Source organism: Heptranchias perlo, chromosome 8 (genome assembly GCF_035084215.1).
Source record: "Heptranchias perlo isolate sHepPer1 chromosome 8, sHepPer1.hap1, whole genome shotgun sequence".
NCBI classification, from domain to species: domain Eukaryota; kingdom Metazoa; phylum Chordata; class Chondrichthyes; order Hexanchiformes; family Hexanchidae; genus Heptranchias; species Heptranchias perlo.
In genome coordinates, this window is record NC_090332.1 from 20,774,223 (window position 1) to 20,801,135 (window position 26,913).

General features: G+C 42.2%; 2 protein-coding genes across 2 annotated transcripts in view; both read left to right on the forward strand.

Moving 5' to 3' along the window:
• The window catches only part of ppm1ba (protein phosphatase, Mg2+/Mn2+ dependent, 1Ba), a 110,954-nt gene extending 108,151 nt beyond the window's left edge, over positions 1 to 2,803 (forward strand). Inside the window, exon 6 of the mRNA XM_067988775.1 lies at positions 901 to 2,803. Coding sequence (XP_067844876.1) covers positions 901 to 930 — 30 coding nt within the window. The 3' untranslated portion in view covers positions 931 to 2,803. The remainder of the gene's footprint in view (positions 1 to 900) is intronic.
• Positions 2,804 to 17,780: 14,977 nt separating this feature from the next.
• LOC137324310 (amino acid transporter heavy chain SLC3A2-like) overlaps positions 17,781 to 26,913 on the forward strand; it is a 41,639-nt gene continuing 32,506 nt past the window's right edge. The window contains exon 1 of the mRNA XM_067988454.1: positions 17,781 to 18,351. Coding sequence (XP_067844555.1) covers positions 17,781 to 18,351 — 571 coding nt within the window. The remainder of the gene's footprint in view (positions 18,352 to 26,913) is intronic.

Below are 26,913 nucleotides of genomic sequence, written 5' to 3' on the forward strand. Positions count from 1 at the left end.
GTATATATTGTATCATATTGCTAACATATGGTATTTAAAGAGCATCTGTGTTGTCAGCAGACAAATCATCAAACACTCAGTAAACAAGCTTGAACACACTTACTCTGAAATGCTAATCTATTTGCCGAAAATTTTAAATCTCCCCAGTTTTTGATAAATGAGCCTAGAATTTAGATATGTTGTAAATCAATAGGTTTATGCTGTTACTATATGTAAGATGTTGGATTACAATATATAAACTTTTATCAAATCAGTGCTACTTCATGATAAACAGCTTTGTTGTGCCATCGGGTGAATATTTCATGTTTTCTACCTCCTTGGACAGATTTCAGGTTTGCTTTTCTTGCACATATTTTAATACGTTTTAGCCATACAGGCAAAAAGACATCAAAGATTCATGAAGAGCAAAGACAATTCAAGATACAACATCATATAGTCCTAAATTAGATTAAAGTGTTATAGGGTTTTCTTCTCAGAACCTTTTCATGGCCTTTCCTAAATGTGATTACATTGAAAAGTTATTTTATACAATCAAATTTATATTGTATATAAAGATGAACGTTATAACATTTAAAATGTTGCAAAATAGAAGCTATTTACAATATTCAAAATGTTGCCAGTAACCACTTTTCTATGTAGCTTGAATCATTTTTGGAGTTTATCCATCAGGATGCTTTTTCTCTAGTATTTTTTTGGGTAGGTGTTTATTGCTGTTTATCCATATGTAGACAACTTTTATCCCTTTGTGTTTATCTGTTCTAATTTCTTAAAGTAATATAAAACTCCTTTTCTTGTCTGTCTTTCCCTATATTTGAAATATTCAGCAGGTAAGGCATTTGCAAAACTTCTGTACACACGGTGGAGAATGCAAGCGTAATAGTATTATTTTGTTTCTCACAGGGTTCCGCAGATCTTGAAGACCCCTGGTAGTTAAATAGGCTAGAATCGCTAAGAATTTCCTGGTTTGAAATATGGAAGAAACCTTCGTTCACACACCTTTTATTTACTACAAGGGAAATTAAAAATCCAAAGGATCTTCTTTTAAAGTCATTTTGTCAGAAGGGCAGGAGGAACTTAATTGTTAGAATTATACACCATTTGTTCATTTATTTTTTTTGCATATTCTAATATTGCCACTCTTGCGCATCTTCCTGTAAAACAGTATTTTGTTGACTGCCTCAGACTTACTGATTGCATCTGTACCCAACTTTGTTGCCTGAAGGAATGGTGATGCTGTTAGCAGATGTAATAAAGTACCTGAGGTGCATGGATTTCTAGTTTCATTTGGAAGATGTACTGTTAATTTAAATCTAACTCACCAGACATGAGCATGTACAAATTGCTGTATAAGGCATTACTTGATTGCAAGGTTCAAGGTTGAGAGCTTCTGCACCTATCTCAGGCCCAGAGGGAACATGCAGTAAGCAGAATGCTGTAGAAATTTATTTTGTGTAATTCTTCACTTCAATTTCTGCTGTACTACCAAATACTCCGTTTTCTCTGCTATCAGATATGCAGTATATGTTGTCTACTGCTTGCTTGAGGATAACATTGCATTTGGCAATAAATATAGCAAATGTATGGTAAAGTTCCCTTATGATTTTAAAGCATGTGTAGATTTTAAGCTCTTGCTAAGCAGAACCGTTGGACAAAAACGAATAGATTAATTTATGCTTATGTCAATTGTCATTTGCTTCAGACATCCCACTCATTATTGCAGAAGTTGAAAATATCGCTATAAAATTTGCCTTTCTCACATGATATTGTAAATTGTGATTTTGTTCTACATGTGGTTTTCTATTAGTATCATTGATTTGCAGCAGAAATAAAGAGAGACAGCCTTGTGTAAGCTGGGGTATAGTTTTGCAAAAGAGAATTGTTTGCATTAACAATTACAAAACTAGAGATCACATAGATTTATAAATGCAATTTGAAATATTCTATTGTGAATTTAAGCTTTACAAAATATGTTTCTTAATTTTGTTCAGTGATTTTTCTTTCATTCATTGTGGAATGGGCATGGTACAGAGTGGCTGTCTTTTAAGGTACTTGAAGATTCTTAGTTTGATTTATATTTCTGCAATAACACGATTTTACTGAGTAAGTTTGAGTTGTGCATGTACTAAAGTTCGGTTTAAGCTAATGGTTGAGGGGAAGGGGATTTGAGCAGCATTGAGGGCAGAGAGAGCAATGAATATATCCACTTGTACACAATACACATGCTATGGATGCCTTGTAAGATTTAAATGATGCAGCTAGTCTGTTAATGGTGTATTGTTGAGAATGTTCATTGCCCTTATACATGATTGAAACATACTAATGAGTGATGCTGATTGGATTTGTATAAAATGGAATTCATTTGTATTTCTCTAACTTTGTTTTTCCCCCTCATTAAGTCCTTATGCTGGAAAGCTGCCTGTTACCATACACCCTTGAGCACTGGTGCCTACTACCAGCTTCCCCAATCGTTTGGTTCATTGTATAGGTATGATTCTTGGCCTAGAGAGTATGATTATTGCCAGTGTTTTTATTTATTCACTAGATTTTAGCTACAACAATGAAAATGTCCTGAAGAAGATGATGTTAACAGGTGTTTTGACCCTTTGTTGAGATTATGGGGTTGTTTTAGGATAAGGGATGAAGAGTGCACAAGTGGTTTCTTATCGTCCACTGATTGTCCACTCTGGTCCTTCCCTGTACTGACTATAGTATATTCCCTGTATGATATTTGTGATGTTTCATACAATACAGTGATCATAACCACCTTGTTATCTTCAATAAAGGATTGCTAAATGCATTGTGACTTTTGTATTTACAGTTTGTATTATGTATATACTGCCCGAGAATAAACCCAATCTATATTTTGTACTCTTTTTCTACAATAGAGAAAAAGTTGGTTCTTGTAAAAAAAAATGGCTCAAGATTATTACATTATGTGACTAGTCCATATGTAACTGCTACAGGTTTAAAAAAAACTTTTCAAATGGAACTTTAAAATTTGCACTTCAAAAGGTTTTTTTCGCTCTGTTAGGTAATGGAACTCTGAATGTATCATGAGGCCAAACATACTGTAAAGCATTTATTTTAAAAGATGGAATTATATTCATAGTGTTACATATTTCCATAGCAAAGACTCAGTAATTTTGTTTGATTCATGCAACTTTCTTCCAATAGTATCCTGGAATAATATAATTGATAGCACTTTATAAACTGCTTCACACTGTATGTAAACACATTAGTGGATCTTGCATTTAAAATATTCTCTCCTTTAGAACTGAAGATCCAGTTGGCCATTCAGATCATTTATGTACTGAGTATGTAATTTACCTTCATGCTTATAGATACTGAGCACTTTTAAGTACTTATGGATACTACACGCATTTCAAATACATATCTTCTATCCTGAACTGTGTACATTCTGGAATACACTTGCCATTTAAAAAAAATGAAAATGGTAAGCAACTTGTCATTGTTTGGTAAATAAAGTACAAGGTTTCAAGTTTATTATAGATTTCCAAACAGGTTATTTTTTTTAAAATCAGCACATTGAATTAGAGATAATATTGATGCTTGAAATAGAAACTTAAAATGCTGTAAATATAGTAGACCAGTCAGCATCTGTAAAGAGACAAGATGGGTTATGACATTTTGAAAATGTACCCTTAATCGGAAGTGATGCTTGGTGTTCTGCCACTGTAGACCCACGGTAACCATAATTTCCTATATCTGCAGCTCAAAGTTGTACTTTTGAAAACTGTTCACAGCATGTTGGCCAGTATCATAGTGGGTCATAGGAATGTTTCCCATTTATCATGGAACTAACACATTGGGGTCAATTTTCGGATGGCCAAGCGGGTGCGTTCGTGGCGGGGGGGCTGCTAAAATTGGGGATTCCCAGGGCAGGTCCGGAGCACAACTCCAACCCGCACACTTCTGGGTTCCCCAATGACGTGCTTAGATGCGCGCGCAGCTCCCGCATGCGGGACTCCCACCGGCAATTAAAGCCGGCGGGATCCCACATAAACCAATTAATTACATAGTTCAGGTCGTTTGCCGACCTGATTGGGAGGATATTTTAGGAGGGGTGGGATTTTCATGTCAACTGAGCGTGTTTCCCGTACTGGGGGAAACACTCCCAGTTCAAACAGACGTGTTGCAGTTACCAGCCTGTGGGAGCTGCAAAGGTCCATTTGATGGGTGGGGTGGGGAGGGGGGGAAACCCTCGCTCATTGCAGGAGGCCACTCTGTCACTTTGGACAAAGTTTGCCCTGCACCACTCCTCCTAACAATAAAATTCACCAACTTGCAACCTCAACTCCGGTGTGCAGACGCATTTACCTACTTTGTGAACCCCCTCAAATGTACATCTTCCGGATGGGGGCCGCCATAGCTGCAGTCATGATCTCATCGGAGGATGAACAGCATCACCAGCCTCGCTGGCCACCTCTGACACGTGGAGCTCCACAACACAGTGCTGTGACACATCCACCTGCACAGCAGGAGGGAGGGCAACCACAGAGAGAGATGCGTCGCAGGAGGCACTACCCTCGCCACAGGGTCTACAGACCGAGGCTCAGCTTCCTGGACCTCTCTGAGGAGCAGTGCACACGGAGGCTTAGAGTCACATGGACATCTGCAGCCTCCTTGATGCCGAGCTGCTCCCGGCTGCCCCGAGCACCATCTTCTTACCTGTCGCTGCCCTCAACAACTTGTCCTCCGGATCCTTCCAGGGTGCCACGGGGACATCGCTGGCGTCTCTCAGTCGTCTACACAAAAGAGCCGTGCAAACACACCTACACCGACTCTGCAGTGACCCATTGGATGGCATCAGGTGGGGGTCTTCATGGTGATCCTCAGGAAAGGGAATTATTGCACAAACCAGACAAGATTTGCAAAGGCATGGCAGTAGTGGTGATAACAAAATTTAATGTGATTGGCAAAACAAACAAATCTAAATGAAAAACATGACATTCCGTCATACACCCTTGTGCATCCCCTTTGTGCTCACAAAACCGTAGCCTTACATTTATGGGAACCCCTATGTGGTGCTATCCCTGTGGCTTCAGCAGAGGTAGTGGCAGGTTGCTCTTGTCCATGCCTTGACCGATGAGATGCTTTGCACGGACGCCCTCTGGGTTTCGGTGCCCATGTGGGCCCCTCCAAAGACTGCTCCACCTGCACCTGTGCAGGAGCAGACTCAGCCACCTGGAAAGGAGGCAGCATTGCGGGTACTGGTTGAGAGGGGGGCAACGGGTGAGACGTAGGAGCGCTTTGAGTGGTGTCCCGACTTCCATGTCCCCTTTCGCCATCGTCCCTCTCCTGGGCCAGGCCTACATCACTCCTTCCACCCTGCTGGACGACAGTTTGGAGGACTTGTGTGAAGCCTTGGAAGGCCAGTTGTAACGTATCTATCATCCCGTTTAAGGCGGCAGAATGTTGCTCAGCCTGAATCCGAACAGCCGTTATCAGGGCCTGAATGGACTCATTGTTGAGCCGTGCTTGAAGCTTGATGGAGGCTAGCCTTTCCTCCATCACAGACATTCCCACACCTACCTGCGACACTATCTCAGAGATGCCTTCAAGACCCTGTGATAGTATTCCACTCATGCAGGAGTTGGACGACTCCATCCTCTGTGCGATTGTGGAGAGTGCGCGTGGCAACTGTTCCAGTACCTCGGCAATGAGCTGCTACCCCTCGATGACTCTCCTTTTCATGGCTGGCCCCCAGGATTCAGCATCTGGGTCCAGCTGAGCAGAGCCTGGAGAAGAGTGCTCCCATCAATGCGGACTGCCCCTACCACCAGGGTCTGCTCGTGCTCACATGTGCGTGGTGACTCACCATGTGCAACCCAACTAACTGAGGACGGTGATTATCTGCGCTGCTGGATGGCTGACTCAGATGTGACGATGCCCCCTCAGAGGCCGGTAGGTCCTCAGAGGAATCGTCCTCTGCAGTCACAGCGGTCGCAGATGGCCCTGCAAGAGAACAGAAAGCAATATTAAGCATGTGGACAGATGTTGAGGTGCTGCAGATGCCAAGTGATAAGATCATGAGTGCTGAGAGTTAGATTTTTGTCACCAGACGCTTGTGTGCTCCCAGTCTCGGCGTCCGCACGGACAGGCACTCCAGCGTGCGGCTTATTTCTATTGCCTGCTGCTCCGTGTCCGTTGGGACCACCTGGAGTGGCGGGCCCCCTCCGGACCTTGCCCGCTCCCGGGCATTCTGGCATCTCTTCTATCAAGGCAAAACAGTGAGGCGTGATTGATGATTGCATAGTGACCCGCTACATGCATTGGTGTGGGTGGGGGTGACCGTGAGGGAGATGCATGGGAGGGTGCATGTGAGACATAGCCATGAGATTGTATGAGGATTGGGTTGCGTGGTAGTGTTTGAATGGGAACTAGGGCGGTGAGTACCTGCAGGCAAGGTGAGGATGATGGTTGAGTGGATGTGAGGAGTGATGCGGGTGCGTTGTGGCAGTGCAGAAGGAGTTGTGTGGTGGTGGAGGTGATGTGGAAGACGGAGTGTGGGAGAATGTGTAAGTATACTCACTTTGGCTGACCTGGTTAGGTCATTAAAGTGCTTCCTGCACTGGACCCAGGTTCAAGTGACATTGCTGCAGCTGGTGACCTCTTCTGCCACCTCGAGCCAGGCCTTCTTGGTGGCAGAGGCAGGCCACTTCCTCCCGTCTGATGGGAAAATCGTTTCCCTCCTCCTCACCCCATCGAGCAGCACCTGGAGTGGAGTCAGAAAACCTTGGAGCAGCCTTGCCTCTGGCCTGCTCCATGCTGCCAAAATGGTTCTTTGCTGCAGGAGGAGCATTTGAGGACTGCCCCTTTAAATAGGGCTCTTCCTGCTGACAGCCTGTGACGCGGGTACGCAGTGCGCCCGCTGCGCAGGTCTGCAACGGGAAACCCGGAAGCAAGCGTAAGTACCTCCAATTAGGCTGCGATCGCGTGAGGAGCACACAGATTTCACTGGGCACGTTACCCACGCGCCCAGTTGACCCCCCGCTGGCAACCTGCCTCCCTCCTAATATCGGGCCCATTGAGTTTGTTTGTCTTACTTTTCTACAATACTTATAAAATTCATTATGCCTACATTTAACATTTGCTGTGTAGCCTCTATCAGAACTTGTCAACCATATCATTTTATACCTAATTGTGGATCAAATGCTCAGTGGCGTTTTATAGCATTTGATTGATTTCATTCTTTGTCATTATACGTGTGTACCTCTTGCTTACCTTATGACTGCAAATGTTGACAACAGATCTGCTCCTGTAAAATTGAATGAAATCTCTGAATACAGAGGGGTTTTTGGTATCTTAACTGTTTTCACAATTGCAAATGTGCAATTTCAATTTTACTGGTTATCAGTGTGACCAGAGCTACATGATAGCTAGCTACAGTCTATCTCGTGGAACTGCTAGGGTTGGAATCTACAATACTCTGTGTGCAATGCCTCTTCGAGGGAAGAAGGTGGATCAGTCACTTTTTTTCTACTAGTGTGGCTGAGCTTCCCTAACAATTATGAGCCTATGAATCAGAAGTAGTAGTTTAGGTTGCTTTGCTCTCAGTCCATAGCCTTGGTATTGGACAGTCTTCCTATTATTATAAATACAAGATGATCTTCCACTCTCCCTGCTGTCCAGTCTGGTTTGGAAATGAAGATTGTTGGGCCAAGGACACTTTCCTAAGGCCTCTGAGAACAACAACCATCTTCTTTTGTGTCAAGTTGGACTCCAGCTGCTGGAGTTTTGCCTTTCTCTCTTCCCCCCCCCCCCCCCCCCAACAGTGACCTCAGATTTTTCTGGGACTCCTTGTTGCCATACACGGTCGAATGCAGTCTTGATATCGAAGGAAGCTACTCTTGCCTCACCTGTGGAATTCAGTTCTTGCATCTGTGTTTGGATCAAGGCTGTGATGAAGCCTGGAAACGGTGGTTCTGATGGAACATGAATGTCAGTGAGCAAGTTATTGGTGAGTAGGTGTTGCTTGACAGCACTATTGATAACTCCTTCCTTCACTTTACATGATGGAGAGGAGGTGATATGGTAATTAGCCAGGTTAGATTTAGCCTATTATGGATAGGACATACCTGGGAAATTTTTCTCATTGCCAGTCAGTGTCAGGACTACTCTGGACAGCTTGGCTAGGGAAGTGGCTATGGTGCACAGGTCCTCACTATAGCCAGGATGTTGCAAGGGCCCATAGCTTTTGCTGTGTCTGGTGCACTCAGCCACTTCTCAATGTCACATGGAGTGAACCGATTTGGCTAAATACTGGCATCTATAATGGTACCTCGAGAGAAGACCATGTAGAATCATCTGCACGGAACTTTTGGCTGAAGACAATGTTGCCTTTTGCACTTATGTATTGAGTTTTACCATGGTTGAGGATGTTCATGGAGTCTCCTTCCATTAGTGGCCTGGCTACCCATTACCATTCTCAAATGGATGTGGTAGGGCTACAGAGCTTTGCTGTAATCCATTGATTGTGGGTCTGCTTAAGTTTGTCTAAAGCCTGCTGCATTTGGTGTTTAACTTGAAGGTAGCCATGTGTTGTAGCATCACTAGGTTGATATCTCATTCTAAGGTATGTACTGTTCTTGTTGCTTAATGTTCTCTGGGACAACTCTCCCAACTTGGGCACCAGCCCCTAGATGTTAATGAGGGGGATTTTGCAGGATCAACTGGGCTGAGATTGCCACAGTCTTATCCTGATACAATGCCTAGGTTGTTGCTGACAGGTTCCTTCAATTTTCATATTGCTGAACTTCATAGTATTAAAAAATTGTTCTTGGGATGTGGATAATACCTAACACTTACAACTGCATGGCATGCTAGGTCACTTCAGATGGCATTAAGAGTGAACCATGCAGTGGGATTGGAATGACATGTAGGCCCAACCAGGCAGAAGTGGCAGGCTGTTTTCCCTGAAGGACCTAACCATGGCCACAGGTTACAAATCTCAGACCAAGAAGTCCTGCAATGGATCAAAAGTTGTGCAGAATGATAAGTGAGGTGAGATGTTGGTTGATTTAGCAACTAATCCCAACCATTACTACATCCCTGCTCTAAGAAGAGTATTTTTGAAATGAAGATGTTCCACTTTCAAAGAATCTTGCGCGAAGTAAATTTTATTTTAGTCCCCTCTTTCCATCTATGTCTCTCCTCCCCCCCCCCACCCAATTGGTTTAGTCTCTGTATACCATCTCTCACTGAAATTAAGGTTTTGGTACTTAGAAGTTTTTGTTGCTGTATTTTTTTGGAAGTGGCGGTGGTTTTTACTCGTACAGGATGCTTAGACTTCTGCTTATGGCCCACTGAATTCAGTTTATTCTGTTTTTTGTTTGTGTTCAAATTGTATAGTCTGCAGTTGATGATTTAAAAGTTCGTGCTCTGGAGAAAATGTTTTGGCCTTTGACAGTAAATTCTGAATCTTCTAATAGTTGCTTAAAAGCCTTTTTAGCAAACGAACTAGGATCAATACATGAAAATGCTATAGCCTTGATTTTCAAGTAACAAGAACACTGGATTGAGTTTGTCCGGTTTGCAGGCTTGCCTGCTATGTAGCAGAGGCCAGGCTTGTTTGAATTTTCTGATGGAAGTCCCTCCCTTAATTTGAATAGGCTACAGATACAAGAAAAGCTTGCAAAGAGAACTTGCTGTAGCATGCTGTGGGTGTTGGAAAATCTGAAGGGGTAGTAGCTCATGAAGGGCAAATGCTCACTATGAAAGGACAATCTGGTGGAATCAGAAAAGTTAAGAAATTGATTATAATGGCACTGTGGAGTGCTCCCACTGATGCTGAAAAGTGGTGCAGATACAGGAGGTGCGCCAAAGGAGGACTTCATCTCACCATCCAGCACAGGGACAAGCTGCATGGTGGGTGGTTGCCAATCAAGTTGAATTTGTTATTGTTATTAGGTTTGAGAGAGAGAAGGGAGAGTCTCAAACCCAGATTTTAAATTTAAGGCAGACTTCAAAAGCGATGAGAAATGAATTGACCACAGTAAACTGGGATGAACTGTTAATGGGTAAACCTACAAACAGTGGGAAGTATTCAAAAAAGTACTTGTCACGATAAAAAAACAGTACATACCCATAAAATGGTAAAGCAAAGGCTTCATTTGTGTAGCCATGATGTGGAGATGCCGGTGATGGACTGGGGTTGACAACTGTAAACAATTTTACAACACCAAGTTATAGTCCAACAATTTTATTTGAAAATCACAAGCTTTCGGAGGCTTCCTCCTTCCTCAGGTGAATGTCAAGAAATCCTCGAACCTTTCGCATTTATAAATCACAGAACAATACCTGGTGATTACAGATAATCTTTCCAACTGCCCGTTGCCAAGGCAATCAAAGTGTTCAGACAGAGAGGTGTTACCTACAGGACCACCGAATATACAAACAACCAAAAAAAAAACAGAGAGAGAGAGGCAGAAACATAGAAACATCCGGAAGGAAGAGAAAGACAGCAAATGACGCGTTATATTAAAAACAGATAACTTTTGTTCGCTGGTGGGGTTACGTGTAGCGTGACATGAACGTAGTTGTGTAGTTTGTTCATTTGTGTAGTTAAGCAATCATGGTCAACAAATGAGGTAAGTGACAATATCAAGCTAAAGCAAAACATACACAAATACAAGGAAGAATGGAAATCCAGCAGACTGGGAGAGCAACAAAAAGCGACAACGGGATACAAAGAAAGTAATGAGGTGCAAAAAGGAAATATGGGGAAAAACAGTTGCAAGGTATCAAAGCTAACAGCAAATGGTTTTGTAAACATATTAAGAGAAAGAGAATGGTATAGAGGAAGGTGGGCCCATTAAAGACCGATACAAGTGAGACTGTAATGGACAATAAGGAAATGGCAGACTTGTTAATTGAGTACTTTGTATCTGTTTTCACAATGAAGGAAGAGCACAAAATACCCAAGTACCTTAATTACAAGGGAACCTAAAATTAAATCAAGGGAGCATAGTGGATTTAATATAAGTTTTTTTTAAAAATGGTAATGAAGAAAATAATGCGACTTGAGATAGACAAGTCTTCCTAACCTGATAGTTTCCACTCCAGAGGATTAAAAGAAATAGGTGAGGAAATTGCAGATACATTGGCTATAATTTTCCAAAGCGCTCTAGATTCAGGAATTGTGCCTTTAGATTAGAAAATTGTAAATGTCACACCATTATTTAAGAAGGGAGGGTGGGAGAAACCAAGTAATTACAGATGTCAATTTAACATCAGTTGTGCAGAAGTTACTGGAATCTATCATCAGCGACAGATTGACTGACTGATCACTTGAACAATTATGAGCTGATCAGAGAGACTCGGCATGAATTTGTGAAGGATAAATCATGTCTGACTAATCTAGGTGAGCTTTTTTAGGTCACTAGCATGGTGGATAGAGGGGTGTCTATAGATGTTATCAGATGCATTCTTGAAGTCTATTTGACAAGATTTCGCACAAGAGATTATTAGCAAAAATGAAAGCGCATGGAATTGGAGGTGACATTGTGACACGGGTTGATAATTGGTTGGGAGGTAGGAGACAGAGTGGGGATAAAGGAAAAGTTCTGATTGGCGGGATGTGACAAATGGTGTTCTCTGGTATCTATTGAAGCCTCAACTTTTCACCGTATATATTAATGACTTGGATGAAGGAATAGGGAGCTGTATATCCAAGTTTGCAGATGACACTAAGTTAGGAGACACAGTAAAATGTATAGATGGGAGCATGAAGTTACAAAGGGACACAGACAGATTAAGTGAGTGGGCAAAACTGGCAGATGGAGTTCAATGTGGAGAAGTGTGAGGTGATCAACTTTGGATCAGAGAAAGACAAATGGGAATTTTTTTTAATGGTGAGACGAGGAGCAAAGGTATTTGGATGACAATGTTAGGGCACAGGTACAAAAAGTAATCAAAAAGGCTAATGGAACATTGACCTTTATCTTGAGGGGGTTGGAATACAAAAGTGAGGAAGTGATGCTTCAGTTGTGTAGAGCCTTGGTCAGACCCCATCTGGAGTATTGCATTCAGTTTTTGGCACCGAACTGCAGGAAAGATATATTGGCCGTGGAAGGGGTACTACGTACATTCACCTGAATTATATCAGGGCTTGAAAGGAAAACTTGCATTTATATAGTGCCTTTCACGACACCCCAAAGCACTTTACAATCAATGAAGTACTTTTGAAGTGTAGTCCCTGTTGTGTTGTAGGAAACGTGGCAGCCAATTTGAGCTCCCACAAACACCAATGTGATAATGACCAGATCATTTTTTTTTTAGTGGTGTTTGTTGAGGGATAAATGTCGGCCAGGACACCAGGGATAACTCCTCTGCTCTTCTTAGAGTGCCATGGGATCTTTTACGTCAACCTAAGAGGACAGACGGGGCCTCGGTGTAACGTCTCATCTGAAAGACGGCACCTCCGACAGTGCAGTACTCCCTCGGTACTGGAATATCAGCCTGGATTTTGTGCTCAAGTCTCTGGAGTGGGTCTTGAACCCACAACCTTCTGACTCATGGGTGAGAGTGCTACCAACTGAGCCACGGCTGACAAAGCTGATAAAGGGTTAAATTCGGAGGACAGGTTGCATAAACTTGGATTGTATTTTCTTGAGTTTGGATGGTTGAGGGGTGAATTCTTTGAAATGAGAAAGGGATTCAATAGAGTAAATACAGAGAAACTATTTCCTACATTACAACAGTGACTACACTTCAAAAGTACTTGGCTGTAAAGCACTTTTGGATGTCCTGAGGTCAGAAAAGGCGCTATATAAATGCAAGTCTTTTCTTATTGTTTCCTTTGGTAGAGGAATTTGGAACAAGGGTGCATAACTTTGAAAATAGAGCTAGGCCATTTAATAGTGAAATTGAGGAGCATTTTTTCACATGAAGGGTAGTGGAAATCTGGAAAACTCTCTCCCAAAAAGCTGTGGTTGCTGGGTCAATTGACATTTTCAAGACTGAGACCGAAGGATTTTTGTGAGGTAAGGGTACCAAAGGATAGGGAGCAAAGGTGGGTCAATGGAATCGAAGTACAGATCAACAATGATCTAACTTGATAGTGGAACAGGTTTGGGGGGGTTGAATGGACTACTCCTGTTTCTATAAGTCGATACAGCCACTCCCCTGCATTTGGCTGCAAATGAGGAAGTTTGCTGGTGTTAGGAGAAAGGAAAACCTAAGCATGCTCTTTTACACACTTTTGAGACTTTTCAAGCATGGCACAAACCTAAGTTGAGAACTCCACACAGGAGGTAACATTTAAAGTTTTGTATGCAGCTATTCCCCTTTTGTGCATTACATACTTTTTTTCTTGCAAGTGGATGTGGGGTAGCAAACAGATGCTCAAGCTTCCAGTCTAAAGCACTCTTGTGTTAGTGAGTTTCTCAGTGTGGTCAGCAGCCATGGATGTAGAAGTTAGCCTTGGACTCTTAAGACATTTGTGCTCTTTCCCATGGACTGCTGTTTCTTAGATAATAGCCATCAATGTTTCATCATGTGCTATCTGGCACAGAAATATCATTAACATTAAGAAGTGCAAATCCTTTGTTTGCATGTAGGCAATAGGAGGAACCATGCCCATAGGGATGACATCTATGACACCTTGCATTTGAATGAAGCCTACTACCTGCAGAAAGTTCTATGCCCTATTCAGCTAATGCCTTCTTCCCATGAGTAAAGTGATGAAGGAGTTGCCTTTTTCAAACAGCTTTTGCTTCATACAGCCATGCACTGCAGTCTGCCTAATGGCAACATGTCCTGTGTTAACTTGGAAGAATCCAGTAGCATGAAAGCTTGATACTGTGGTCGTGCTTTAATAGTAATAAGTTTAACAAGGTGAATTATGAGTCCTTCACTGTTTCATCTTTCCTTAGTGATAAATAATGTTAATAGTTCAGAACCTCTTGAAAGCAGTCCTTCACAACCAGAGTTAATTCTCACTAGAATTCAGGGATGCAAATACACTGCAACCATACAAATGAAGATTACATCTTTTAACTCCACTACTCCCATACTTTTTTGGGTTCTCATACCATTTTGCAACTGAAAAGGTGAACACAACAACCAGGTGTCAGTCAATCCTGCTCTGACCAACAACTATAAAGTGACCTGGATTTATTCCTTTTCTTCCTCCTCCCTTCCTTGTTGCTCTGCAGGTAAGCAACTTCCATTTCTGCTGAGCACTGGGACTTATATACAAAATGATGGTCCCAAAGCTGGGTCTTACATGTTGTTAATAACTAATGTATTATAACAAGCTAATGGGTTATATGGAGTATTTAGCCAAGTACTGATGCCTGTTTTTTCAGGTATAAGATATCATCAGCTGGATGCCAGTATTGAAAAATAACGCAGCAAGAGCACAGCTGAATGTGGTTCAGAGCATGGAGAGCTGCTGTTGATACTTTGAAGACAGCTCAGTTTGCTCAAAACAATTCCAGATGTCTGAATAAAGTTGAGAGAATTTTACACAGCTGTAATAACCATTGATAATAGTGTCTTACAAATAACAATGGATAGCAGAGGGAGTGATAATGCTAGGTTCTGCCTGAAGTGAAGAATAAAGTGAAGAAATCCAATCTTTTGAAATGCTGGCATCCTGGAAGCCAAGAATGACCATGATAATAAGGGAAACAGCATCCAATATTGGGGATAGTAGCACCCAGAGGTGCATAAGCCTCAACAGATGCCAACCTTCGAAGAGAGAGAAATATCCTATTGATAAAGTCAACTTATCCCACCCCTTCACTTTATACGATCTGAAGTGGAGTACTGGAGTTTCTGGTTACAGTGGGTAAAATAACCTTTCAATATTTAGATTATGGTGACTGCAGATCTTTGGTACATTTTATAAAGATAGTAATTTTGACGTTCAAAATTTGTAACTCTTTGGTACACTATTTTGTCCAAGGACAAATATTGGCAGGTATTACATTACTATTGAACATTCTTATTTAGAACAACTGTGGACATTTCTGGGTTTGGATTACTAAGGGTATGGTACCAATGCAAGGTGCTTTATAATCTTCCTATTACACCAAGACTTCACATTTAATGATAGAAGCTCATATTAAGTTACAACAGTATCTTGTCACCTCCATTGTGATTGGGATACCCTTTGTGGACTTTTAATCAAGCTGCCTATGAAAGCTATGCTTTAGATGCTCAAATGAATTGGAGATATCAGAATTTGCCCTTGTACAGTGCAAGTTGTAGCTATGTAGAAGATTGATAAAGAAAGTAGAATGGCATACAAATCTCTGGTACTCTGAACATTTGGACAGTCCAACAATATTTTTAGAACTATGTACAGAGCCAGTCTGATTAGTGATGATTTTTTTTAAAAAAGGGGACAGGGCACGATGGGCTAAATAGCCTCCTCCTGTGCGGTAGCTACTAAAACACTGGGAGCAATGTTCCCCCTCTCTTAACAGTCAGCCCTGGCTGGCCAAACTCGTAACATGGAGTTTGGTTCAAATCATTATTTTATTAAAAATGTGTTTGTAAATAAGGGGTAAAGTATTCCTAAAATTTTTAGTCTCTTTTTCAAAATAAATGTTGTTACAATGTAGACTTATTCTTAACATTTATGTCTTGTGGTTGTGATTTTTAAAAAAGCAGTTTCTATAAGGTGGAATCTCCTATCTGAAATCTGTGCCTTAATATATAGAATAGCATGTCCATAATTAATAGTTACCTGCAACTTTGTTTATATAGTACATTGGAGATCATGTGGTATGCCCACCAGGTTCTCCTGATACTTTTGAACAGTGGAAAATACCTGTACAGCCAGACACACACACTATTTGGTCAGATTTATTTACAGGTTAAATATGGTACCGTGAGACTGAATCAGCAAAATATTTAAAACAGGAAGATTAGACAATGAAGGCTAAAAATGCTTTTAATATAAACATTTTTGCAAAAACTTTTTGATGGATATAGATATAAATTTCCAGTTCCCCATGGGGTTTGGATCTTTTGCTAGGATTAAAGCCTGTGGGCATTCCTTAGACTTTACAGCCCACGCGCAGCTTATGTCAGAGCTGTCAGTTATCCATGATTAAAGATACAATGGAACAATATTGTGTAGAATGTTGATGGCCAGTTATTCACATGTTGTCTGGTTTCTCCCCTGAGCACATACAATTGAATTAGCACCTAAAGTAAAGCTCTGGGATCCTGCATAACTTCCCGATCAATCAGCCTGAGCTGGTACCATAAACCATTTGTTTCTGACCTTCATTTTGTATTTGGGTATGGAAATATAGTTTCCATTTAACTCTAGCTATTTTAGACCATGAAATAAATTATAGATATTTCCCTTTGCCATTTCTTTCAGTTTTTGGGTTAAATTTGCAACAAGTTTTAAAAGCGTTAGGGACTTGTGAAGTGAAAGTGGATATAACATCACTTCATGTTTTATAGTACACCATTTTCTGTAAATAAAATATGGTACAGTTAAGTGTGCTGGCTGGTAATAGTTTAAACCGAGAATGTAAATATTGAGATTAAACACTCTGGCAGGGGATAATGTAAAGCAACAAACCACCACTGAAATGCACAAGCTACTCCCTCCCAAACCCACGACCTCTACCACCTAGAAGGACAAGAGCAGCAGGCACATGGGAACAACACCACCTGCATGTTCCCCTCCAAGTCACACACCATCCTGACTTGGAAATATATCGCCGTTCCTTCATTGTCGCTGGGTCAAAATCCTGGAACTCCCTTCCTAACAGCACTCTGAGAGAACCTTCACCACACGGATTGCAGCGGTTCAAGAAGGCAGCTCACCACCACCTTCTCAAGGGCAATTAGGGATGGGCAATAAATGCCGGCCTTGCCAGTGACGCCCACATCCCATGAACGAATAAAAAAAAACTGTCTCTAAGCCTCTTCCCCCGAGACTGAATAACATTTTGCCTTTGCGTTCAAGTTGGGAAGGACTGTCAATCAAAAGAGCATACAGAAATAGTGTATGTACTACAGAATAGCCAGTGGAGGAATTGAGAATAGCTGCCTAAATGTCACAGCCCATGTAGGAGGGACAGGAAAAGACCGTTTAACCAACAGGCTTCTTCCGCGATAACTGAATCCGATCTTTCACTGTGATCCCTGTCTCCTGAAATATTATCCAGTTAATCCTTGTAACCTCCTTCCTTGATACATGACTGCTGTAGTATTCTACGTATTTATCACCTTGTTCAGTACTTCGACTTCACTTCCTTATTTACTCCTACTCTTTTATTGACTGTTTAAACAAACTTTCTGCGCTTGAAGATCGCCCTAATTAATTTTAAGCTCTGTACAATGGGGATAAACATTACCAATATCCTACTTCTGTAAATTTCTCTTCAGTTCCCTCATCGCTCTCTCGACCGTCTTGCGCTCCTCTTGGAAATTCGGTGGCAAAGGTCACATCGCCGGAGATCGTCTGGAAAATCCCGCGCTCTTAAGAATAACGCGCGCCGGCCCCTAATAACAAAAAAAAAACACATATTACAAATAAACGCGACATTGGATAAAATCTTCGCCTATCAGCGACTACACAGAAAAAATATTTTAAAAACCTCCAGCCGGAGTTTGATGAAAGCCCTCGAGAAGAGGGACGCATGCGCATAGATCGGAAGTCAAGAGAGAAATTAGCGGGAAAACTGAACGCGAGATTCTTCGGTTGGCGCAGCGCGAGGAATTAAACAGCCGACTGTAAAATCGAGGAACTTGCCTGTTTTTCGTTTAGCCGAAGAGCCGCGAACATGGAGAAAGAAACTTTTGCCGAGGTTAATACACCACCTGCTGCCGTGAGGAGGGGACTTTTACGGGAAGAGGGAGAAGAAACCCGACCTCAATCTGTTGCTGGGGTCGAGAAGCCCAGTAACGTGGATAAAGATGACAGTCATCTCGACGTTGCTCGGGAGATCGAACTTCAAACATCGCTTCGGAAGAAGAAGATGGGCACCAAACGCGGGTTGGGCAATGTGAGCCGTATCTCTTCAACCTCCAAAAGATCTTCGACGGTGCATTTCCCCTTAAAGTCCCGATTCTCAGCCTTAGTGAGTGTAGAGCCTCAGAAGCAGTTCGAGATCTTGACCGAGGTGGAGTTGCAGATTGCGAGCGGGCCCAAATGGAAGTGGGCCAGGCGATGCACTCTCAGTCTGTTTGGGTTAATTTGGTTAAGTTTAGTGGTGACGGCCCTGGTGAACATCCTGCGGACCCCTGAGTGTAAACCAACTCCTAAACTCAGATGGTGGCATAAAGGCCCAATGTATCGCATTGCACTCCAATCCTTCCACGATTCGAATGGGAATGGAATAGGAGACCTGCACGGTATAAACATCTGCACACAATACTCATATCCTATATAGAATATTAAAATGATTGTCTTTTCGTGCATTTCCTGTAACACCTTTTCCCATCACCCCTGCTTGTCCTGTTTAAACCATACTAATGGTGCTTGGAGACCAATCGTCTCAACACCAGGACATTGCTGCAGGAGTTCCTCAGGGCAGCATCCTAGGCCCAAGTGTCTTCAGCTGCTTCATCAATGACCATCCCTCCATCATACAAAGGCGTTTGATAAAGTGCCACATGGTAGGCTTGTCATTGAGGTTGTGGCCCATGGAATAAAGGGGGCAATAACAACATGGATACAGAATTGGCTAAGTGACAGGAAACAGAGCAGTGGTGACCGGTTGTTTTTCAGACTGGAGGGAGGTGCACAATGGTGTTCCCCGGGGTTGGTGCTGGGACCACTGCTTTTCTTGATATATATTAAGGACTTGGACTTGGGTGTACAGGGCACAATTTCAAATTTGCAGATAACACGAGACTTGGAAGGGTAGTGTACAGTGAGGACGATAGTGATAGACTTCAAGAGGCTATAGACAGGCTGGTGGCATGGGCAGACACATGGCAGATGAAATTTAAACCAGATAAATGTGAAGTGATACATTTCAGTAGGAAGAAAGAGGAGAGGCAATATAAACTATCGAGGGCACAATTCTAAAAGGAGTACAGGAACAGTAAAATCTGGGGGGTATATGTGCACAAATCGTTGAAGGTGGCAGGGCAGGTTGAGAAAGCGGTTAAAAAAGCTGACGGAATCCTGGGCTTTATAAATAGAGGCAAAGAGTACAAAAGTAAGGAAGTCATAATGAACCTTTATAACACACTGGTTCGGCCACAACTGGAATATTGTGTCCAGTTCTGGGCACCGCACTTTAGGAAAGATGTGAAGGCCTTAAGAGAGGGTGCAGAAGAGGTTTACTAGAATGATTCCAGGGATAATGGACTTTAGTTACGTGGATAGACTGGAGCAGCTGGGGTTCTCTTTGGAACAGAGAAGGTTGAGAGGAGATTTGATAGAGGTATTCAAAATCATGAAGGGTCTAGACAGAGTATATAAAGAGAAACTGTTCCCATTGGGGGATGGGTCAAGAACCAGATAATGGACTTTAGTTACGTGGATAGACTGGAGCAGCTGGGGTTCTCTTTGGAACAGAGATGGTTGAGAGGAGATTTGATAGAGGTATTCAAAATCATGAAGGGTCTAGACAGAGTATATAAAGAGAAACTGTTCCCATTGGGGGATGGGTCAAGAACCAGAGGGCATAGATTTAAGGTGATTGGCAAAAGAACCGAAGGTGATATGATGTAAAACTTTTTTACACTGTGAGTGGTTAGGATCTGGAATGGACTGCCTGAGGGGGTGGTGGAGGTAGATTCAATCATGGCCTTTAAAAGGGGACTGGATAAGTACTTGAAAGTGAAAAATTTTCAGGGCTACAGGGATAGAGCGGGGGAATGGGACTAGTTGGATTGCTCTTCCATGGAGCCGATGTGGACTAGATGGGCCGAATGGCCTCCTTCCGTGCTGTAATCTTTCTATGATAAAGTCAGAAGTGTGGGTGTTCATTGATGATTGCACGCTGTTCAGCTCCATTCACAATTTCTCAGATAATGAAGCAGTCCATGCCCCCATGCAGCAAGATCAGGACAATATCCAGGCTTGGGCTGATAAGTGGCAAGTAATATTTGCGCACATAAGTGTCAGGCAATGACCATTTCCAACAGGAGAGAGCGTAACCACCTCCTCTTGATATCACCAAGTCCCCTACCATCAACAGCCTAGGAGTCACCATTGACCAGAAACTGAATTGGACCAGCCACATAAATGTCGTGGCTACTAGAGCTCAGGAGCTGGATATTCTGCAGCGAGTGGCTCATCTCCTGACTCCTGAAAGCCTCTCTACCATCTACAAGGCACAAGTCAGGAGTGCGATGGAATATTCTCCACTTCCCTGGTTGGGTGCAGTTCCAACAACACTAAAGAAACTCAACCCTATCCAGGACAAAGCAGTCCATTTCATTGGCTTGACCTGGCTTAAATATCCACTCCATCCACCATCGATGTTCCATGGCTGCAGTGTGTCCTATCTACAGGATGCACTGCAGCAACTCGCCAAGGCTCCTTTAGCAGCACCTCCCAAACCTGCGACCTCTGCCACTGAAGGAAAAGGGCAGAGGTGCATGGGCACATCCTCACCTTCGAGTTCCTTTCCAAGTCACACACCTCCTGACTTGGACATATATCACTGTTCCTTCATTGTCGCTGGGTCAAAATCCAGAACCCCCCTACCTAACATCATCATGGGAGAACCTTCACCACACGGACTGCAGCGATTCAAGAATGCTCACCATCACCTTCTCAGGGGCAACTAGGGATGGGCAATAAATGCTGGCCTTGCCAGCGACACCACATCCCAAAAATGAATAAAATAAATACCAATCTTGGCTCAGTGGTTGCATTCCTGCCTCTGAATCAGAAAGTTTTGGGTTCAAGTCCCACTTCAGGACTTAAGCCCATAATCAAAGCTGACCGTTAAGTGCAGTACTGAGTTGTTGGAGGTGTTTCAGATGAGAGATGTTAAACTGAGGCCCTCTCTGCCTGTTCAGGCGAATGTAAAAAAAATGTAGAAGAGGGCAAGGAGCACTCTCAGGGGCCAAGCCAACATTCATTTCACAACAGGTTAACTGATCAATTATCTTATTTGCCATTTGTTTGTAAATTGGCTGCTTTATTTCCCTACAAAATAATATTGACTACACTAGAAAAATAATTCATTGACTATCAAGTGCTTTGAGACATCCTGACGACATGAAAGGCACTATACAATAATGCCATTACGTGGTTAGTTCTTTCTTACCATATGTTTATTTGTGATCACGTCTTCCCAGCTTCTGTCTCTAAGATGTGCGGCGCTGTGGTGTCTGCTTGGCATTTTGCCTCTCCTGGTTCCCTCAAGCACCAGTCCCTGTTGCCATCCCCCATTCCTTACTAGCTGGAGAACCTATTACTTAAATGGCTAAAAGCTCTTATATAAGTGCTGTAAACCCTATTAGACAAGTCATTTTTTTAAACCTGGGGAACAGGGGAAAGATTATTCTTTACACCTGTACCTAACCTCACCAACCCCATTTGCCCTGAGCTTCCCAGCATCCACCTGCTCCCCTTCCCCCACTTCATTGTACTATCTCTCCTCACGCTGAGCACCTGTGTATTTCCCTCTGTCCTATAGCCTCTGCCTTGAATACTTCCCCTTTCCTGCCTACTGCTGTTTGAGTGTCCATGCCTTCCCCTCATCATTCCCTCCTGCCGCCTCTTGCTGCTCCCACATCTCTTGCATGCCAAGTATCCATGTTTTTCCCCACAGTTGCCACTGCTGACCTAGCCTCAACAAAACTCTTATTGTCATCCTTTTCTCAGCAGCAGCCTTTCCACTGTTTACAACCCCTAGGAGTTTTTCCCCAATGCTCTCACATCTATCTATTGTCATCCCAGTGTACCCACACATCAGAACCAACCTTCCAACACTATCTGACTATATCGCTGTCCTCTTTGTTGGATTTAAAGGGCATTTAAAATTGATAAAGTAATAGACAATGGCATCATTGTTGATGGGATGCTAGACTTTTAAAAAACCTTTCCGAATGTTTTAACTGAAATGCTTTAAAAGCAATGGGGAAAACATATAATCACCAAAAACATTTACAGTGCTACATTGATAATGATTTCAGTCATGTTACAACCAGGATTTAGCTCAAACTGCCCTGACAAAAATAAAGAATCCTATATTCACAGGAAAAACTTGCTTAAATTTGTTATCTACAGGGGTAGTCTGTTGGCAGTCCGTATCCATCATGCTTCAGCAAATGCAAGTACTCCAAAACGTGAAAGAAAGTCTGCACATAGTTCATACTTTGTTTCCTAGTGTAAAATAGCACTGTGATTACAAATGTTTCCACACACTTTTAGGCTCTTTTTTGATAGTATACAGGATCAATTTGGTAATAGAACAATTTGGTAATAGACCAGTTTGAAGTTGGGAGCAATGAAATTTCCTAATATGGTGATAACAGGCTTTAAAAAGAATTTAACATTTTGGTTAATGTAGACCTCCTCAATTGCATGAAAGAAACACTTTCAGTATTCAAAATTCCACACAATATAAAGCAGACATGTTATTGCATTAAAGTCTAAGCATCTGAAAGCTTTAAAAAATCTTTAATTTGGGCCTGGAATAAGATGTTTCTCTTTACATAGTTTTTTTTGTTTCTGTGACACCAATATCAAGTAAGTCCAATAAAGTCCTGGACAGTATATCTGCCTTTAAGGAGCACGCTTGATCTAACTTCCATCTTTGTGGAGAGAAGCTACTCTTTGGGGGCTGCTGATGGGGCCTGCAAAAGATAGAAATCATAGTGGGTTACAGTACAGAGGCGGCCTTTCAGCCCATTACGTCTGCAGTGGCTGTTTCCCAGAGCAATACGAAACTAATCCCACTGCCCTGCTTTCTCCCCATTGCTCTATATCTTCCTCTGCTTCAAATATTTATCCAATTTTCCCTTAAAAGATCCAATTGTCTTTGCCTCATCCCAGGACCATTAAGCCAGGATGATCCCTATTCATTATCAACTCCCATTGCTTCAGTTTGAAATAGTCTGTGAGCTGCAACATTCCACTAACTGGTTCATTTGATTTTAATATGTATCTTCATTGCCTGGCTTGATAATAGATAAACTCTTTGTCTTAGTGGTTTTAGCCTGTGGATTTTTAAACCTGTGCAAATTTTACTGTTTTATAACACAACACTTAAACATAACTCATTCCAAAATCCTTTCTGTGATAAGACTAATGATTAAAAATCTTGAAACTTGACTGTATAATTATATTATAATGCTACCTCATTTGGAAAAAAAAGAAACCTTGCCACGGAGGAGGTATTTTATATGTGATGGGTGAAAAGGAAGTTGGCAGATATCTAAAGACATGATCCATGTGATGTATTTCCCCCACTGACAACTTTGGCTTACTTCTGCATCACGTGGAGGATGCTTCCACTTGAAAAGTGATGGCTGTACAAGGTAGGTAATTCAACTTTGTGTGGGCTAGGAAATGTGTATTATACTGTAAAATGGCAAACATAATATTTCAAAAAGATACGTATCTAGATGTATTACGACAATATATTCCAAAGAGCAGGAGAATTCTTAATGACCTAAATTGTATGTGGATTATAAAATTTCCAAGAAACGTCACAGATTTTTCAAATCTGATTTATAGGACCTCCAGCTGCGTTTTGAATAAAGATAACTAAAATTGGGAAAAGAAGCAAGATTTTAATTCCCACTTTATTCTGATTTTGACTTCCCTCATTTGCTAGCCTTTGGGATCATAGGGGCATACAGCAGGGCCTCGTGTTTGATGTGGTCTGCAATTCCAGAGTTTCCTGTGTTCATTATAGCTGAGAAGTCCCTGTGGAACATCTAGCAATCAATTATATTTGTCACTTGGCAGCATAGCTCGTCTCCTTGGACATGAGTGGTTAGACCCAAGAATGGAGCTCAGTCACCCACAGCAAAGTCAGTGATGAGTGGACGAGAAGTAAAACATGAAAGGTTGTTACACAAGATAAGGGCTCATGGGATTGGGGGTAATATATTAGCATGGATAGAGGATTGTTTAACGGACAGAAAACAGTGGGTAGGAGTAAACGGGTAATTTTCAGGTTGGCAGGCTGGAACTAGTAGGGTGCCGCAAGGATCGGTGTTGGGGCCTCAGCTATTTACAATCTATATTAGTGACTTAGATGAAGGGACCGAGTGTAATGTATCCAAGTTTGCCGACGATACAAAGCTAGGTGGGAAAGTAAGCTGAGGAAGACACAAAGAGTCTGCAAAGGGATATGGACAGGTTAAGTGAGTGGGCAAGAAGGTGGCAGATGGAGTATAATATGGGGAAATGTGAGGTTATTCATTTTGGTGAAAGAATAGAAATACAGAATATTTTTAAAATGGTGAGAAAGTATTAAATGTTGGTGTTCAGAGGTATTTGAGTGTTCTTCCCCCAAACACAAAGTTAGCATGCAGGTACAGCAAGCAATTAGAAAGGCAAATGATATGTTAGCCTTTATTGCAAGGGGGTTGGAGTACAAGAGTAAGGAAGTCTTGCTGCAATTGTACAGGGCTTTGGTGAGACCACACCTGGAGTACTGTGTACAGTTTTGGTTTCCTTACCTAAGGATGAATATACTTGCACTAGAGGCGGTGCAACGAAAGTTCACGAGATTGATTCCTGGGATGAGAGGGTTGTTCTATGAGGAGAGATTGAGTAGAATGGGCCTATACTCCCTGGAGTTTAGAAGAATGAGAGGTGATCTCATTGAAACATACAAGATTCTGAAAGGGCTTGACAGGATAGATGCTGAGAGGCTGTTTCCCCTGGCTAGAGAGTCTAGAACTAGGGGGCATAGTCTCAGGATAAGGAGTTGACCATTTAGGACTGAGATGAGGAGAAATAACTTCACTAAGGGTTGTGAATCTGTGGACTTCTCTACCCCAGAGGGCTGTGGATGCTCAGTCATTGAGTATATTCAAGACTGAGATTGATAGATTTTTGGACTCTAAAGGAATCAAGGGATATGGGGATTGGGCGGGAAAGTGGAGTTGAGGTCGAAAATCAGCAATGATCTTACTGAATGGCAGAGCAGGCTCGAGGGGGCATATGGCCTACTCCTGCTCCTATTTCTTATGTTCTTTATGTTCTTAAAAGCATGGGGCAACAGACAAATGGTGCCATAGAAAAGCTACAGCTGAAGAGGCCGTGAAGATTTTTAAAATGGGGACCAGGCCAGAGGCCAGCAAGCTTAATTAATCCAACTCAACATAACAGAGTGATAATTAAAAGACACAAAAGACAATTCAATTCTTAAATTTAATCATATTGTGAAATATCAATTTTTGATTTTTTTCCCCCTTTGTTTAAACTTGTTATTTGGATATTAAAAAATTCAGTTAGTAAGAAACTGGCACCAAAAAATTCCTGGAAAGCAGCTAATGTTTTGTTTGAAAAATGAACTGAAATTAAGATGAGGAAAGACAAATTCTCAGCTTAATGTGCTTTCTGTTTATAGAATACAAAACAAAAGTTAGATCAATGTGTAATCTGTTTTTCTCTCACTTTCTCTCTCTTACACACACAGTCTCTGTTTGTAAAAACAGTCAGTATAAACATTACCTGAATAGCATTTTTGAAATTTGTCCTCTAGTTTTTCTGAATGCTTCCAGCATACTGCATATGCTCTGACTACACAATCTGAATTTAGCTAACCATATGACAGTTCTGGGGAACAATATCAAGTTTAAGCTGAGGCTTTTGGAAACGGCTGAGATCGTCAAGTGAAAATTTCACTGAAGGTGTTAAAAGACACAAAGACAATTCAATGGATTAACTTAATCATATGGACATAGGAATTTATCATGGAAAATTTGACACTATAGAATGATAACAGGGAATAAGGTTTAGTAGACCAAAGGTGATATATAGATATATATTCCTTTAATTTTTATCTCATAACTTCAAAACAATGCAGGATACACAGCATGCCGGTACAGAAGATGTATCAGGTTGAAGGTAGGTACCTGTTCTTTGACAGCATTGTGAAGGGGTGGGGATTGTGCAGTCAGGATCACTAGGGATAGTCCTAGAGTTTAATAACAGTGCGGATGGAGGTCCAGGAGTTTGGCAGCACTGAGGTAGTGGATGCAGGGGGTAGGCGGAGTTTATACTTTGGCGGAATTCCATGATTTTGTGCACATTTGCATGGAAATTGTAAATCTGGAGCCCATTTACATTTTTTTTATCCGTTCATGGGATGTGGGCATCGCTGATGAGGCCAGCATTTATTGCCCATCCCTAATTGCCCTTGAGAAGGTGGTGGTGAGCCGCCTTATTGAACCGCTGCAGTCCGTGTGGTGACGGTTCTCCCACAGTGCTGTTAGGAAGGGAGTTCCAGGATTTTGACCCAGCGACGATGAAGGAACGGCGATATATTTCCAAGTCGGGATGGTGTGTGACTTGGAGGGGAACGTGCAGGTGGTGTTATTCCCATGTGCCTGCTGCTCTTGTCCTTCTAAGTGGTAGAGGTCGCGGGTTTGGGAGGTGCTGTCGAAGAAGCCTTGGCGAGTTGCTGCAGTGCATCCTGTGGATGGTACACACTGCAGCCACTGTGCGCCGGTGGTGAAGGGAGTGAATGTTTAGGGTGGTGAATGGGGTGCCAATCAAGCAGGCAGCTTTATCTTGGATGGTGTCGAGCTTCTTGAGTGTTGGAGCTGCACTCATCCAAGCAAGTGGAGAGTATTCCATCACACTCCTGACTTGTGCCTTGTAGATGGTGGAAAGGCTTTGGGGAGTCAGGAGGTGAGTCACTCGCCGCAGAATACCCAGCCTCTGACCTGCTCTCGTAGCCACAGTATTTATATGGCTGGTCCAGTTAAGTTTCTGGTCGATGGTGACCCCCAGGATGTTGATGGTGGGGGATTCGGCGATGG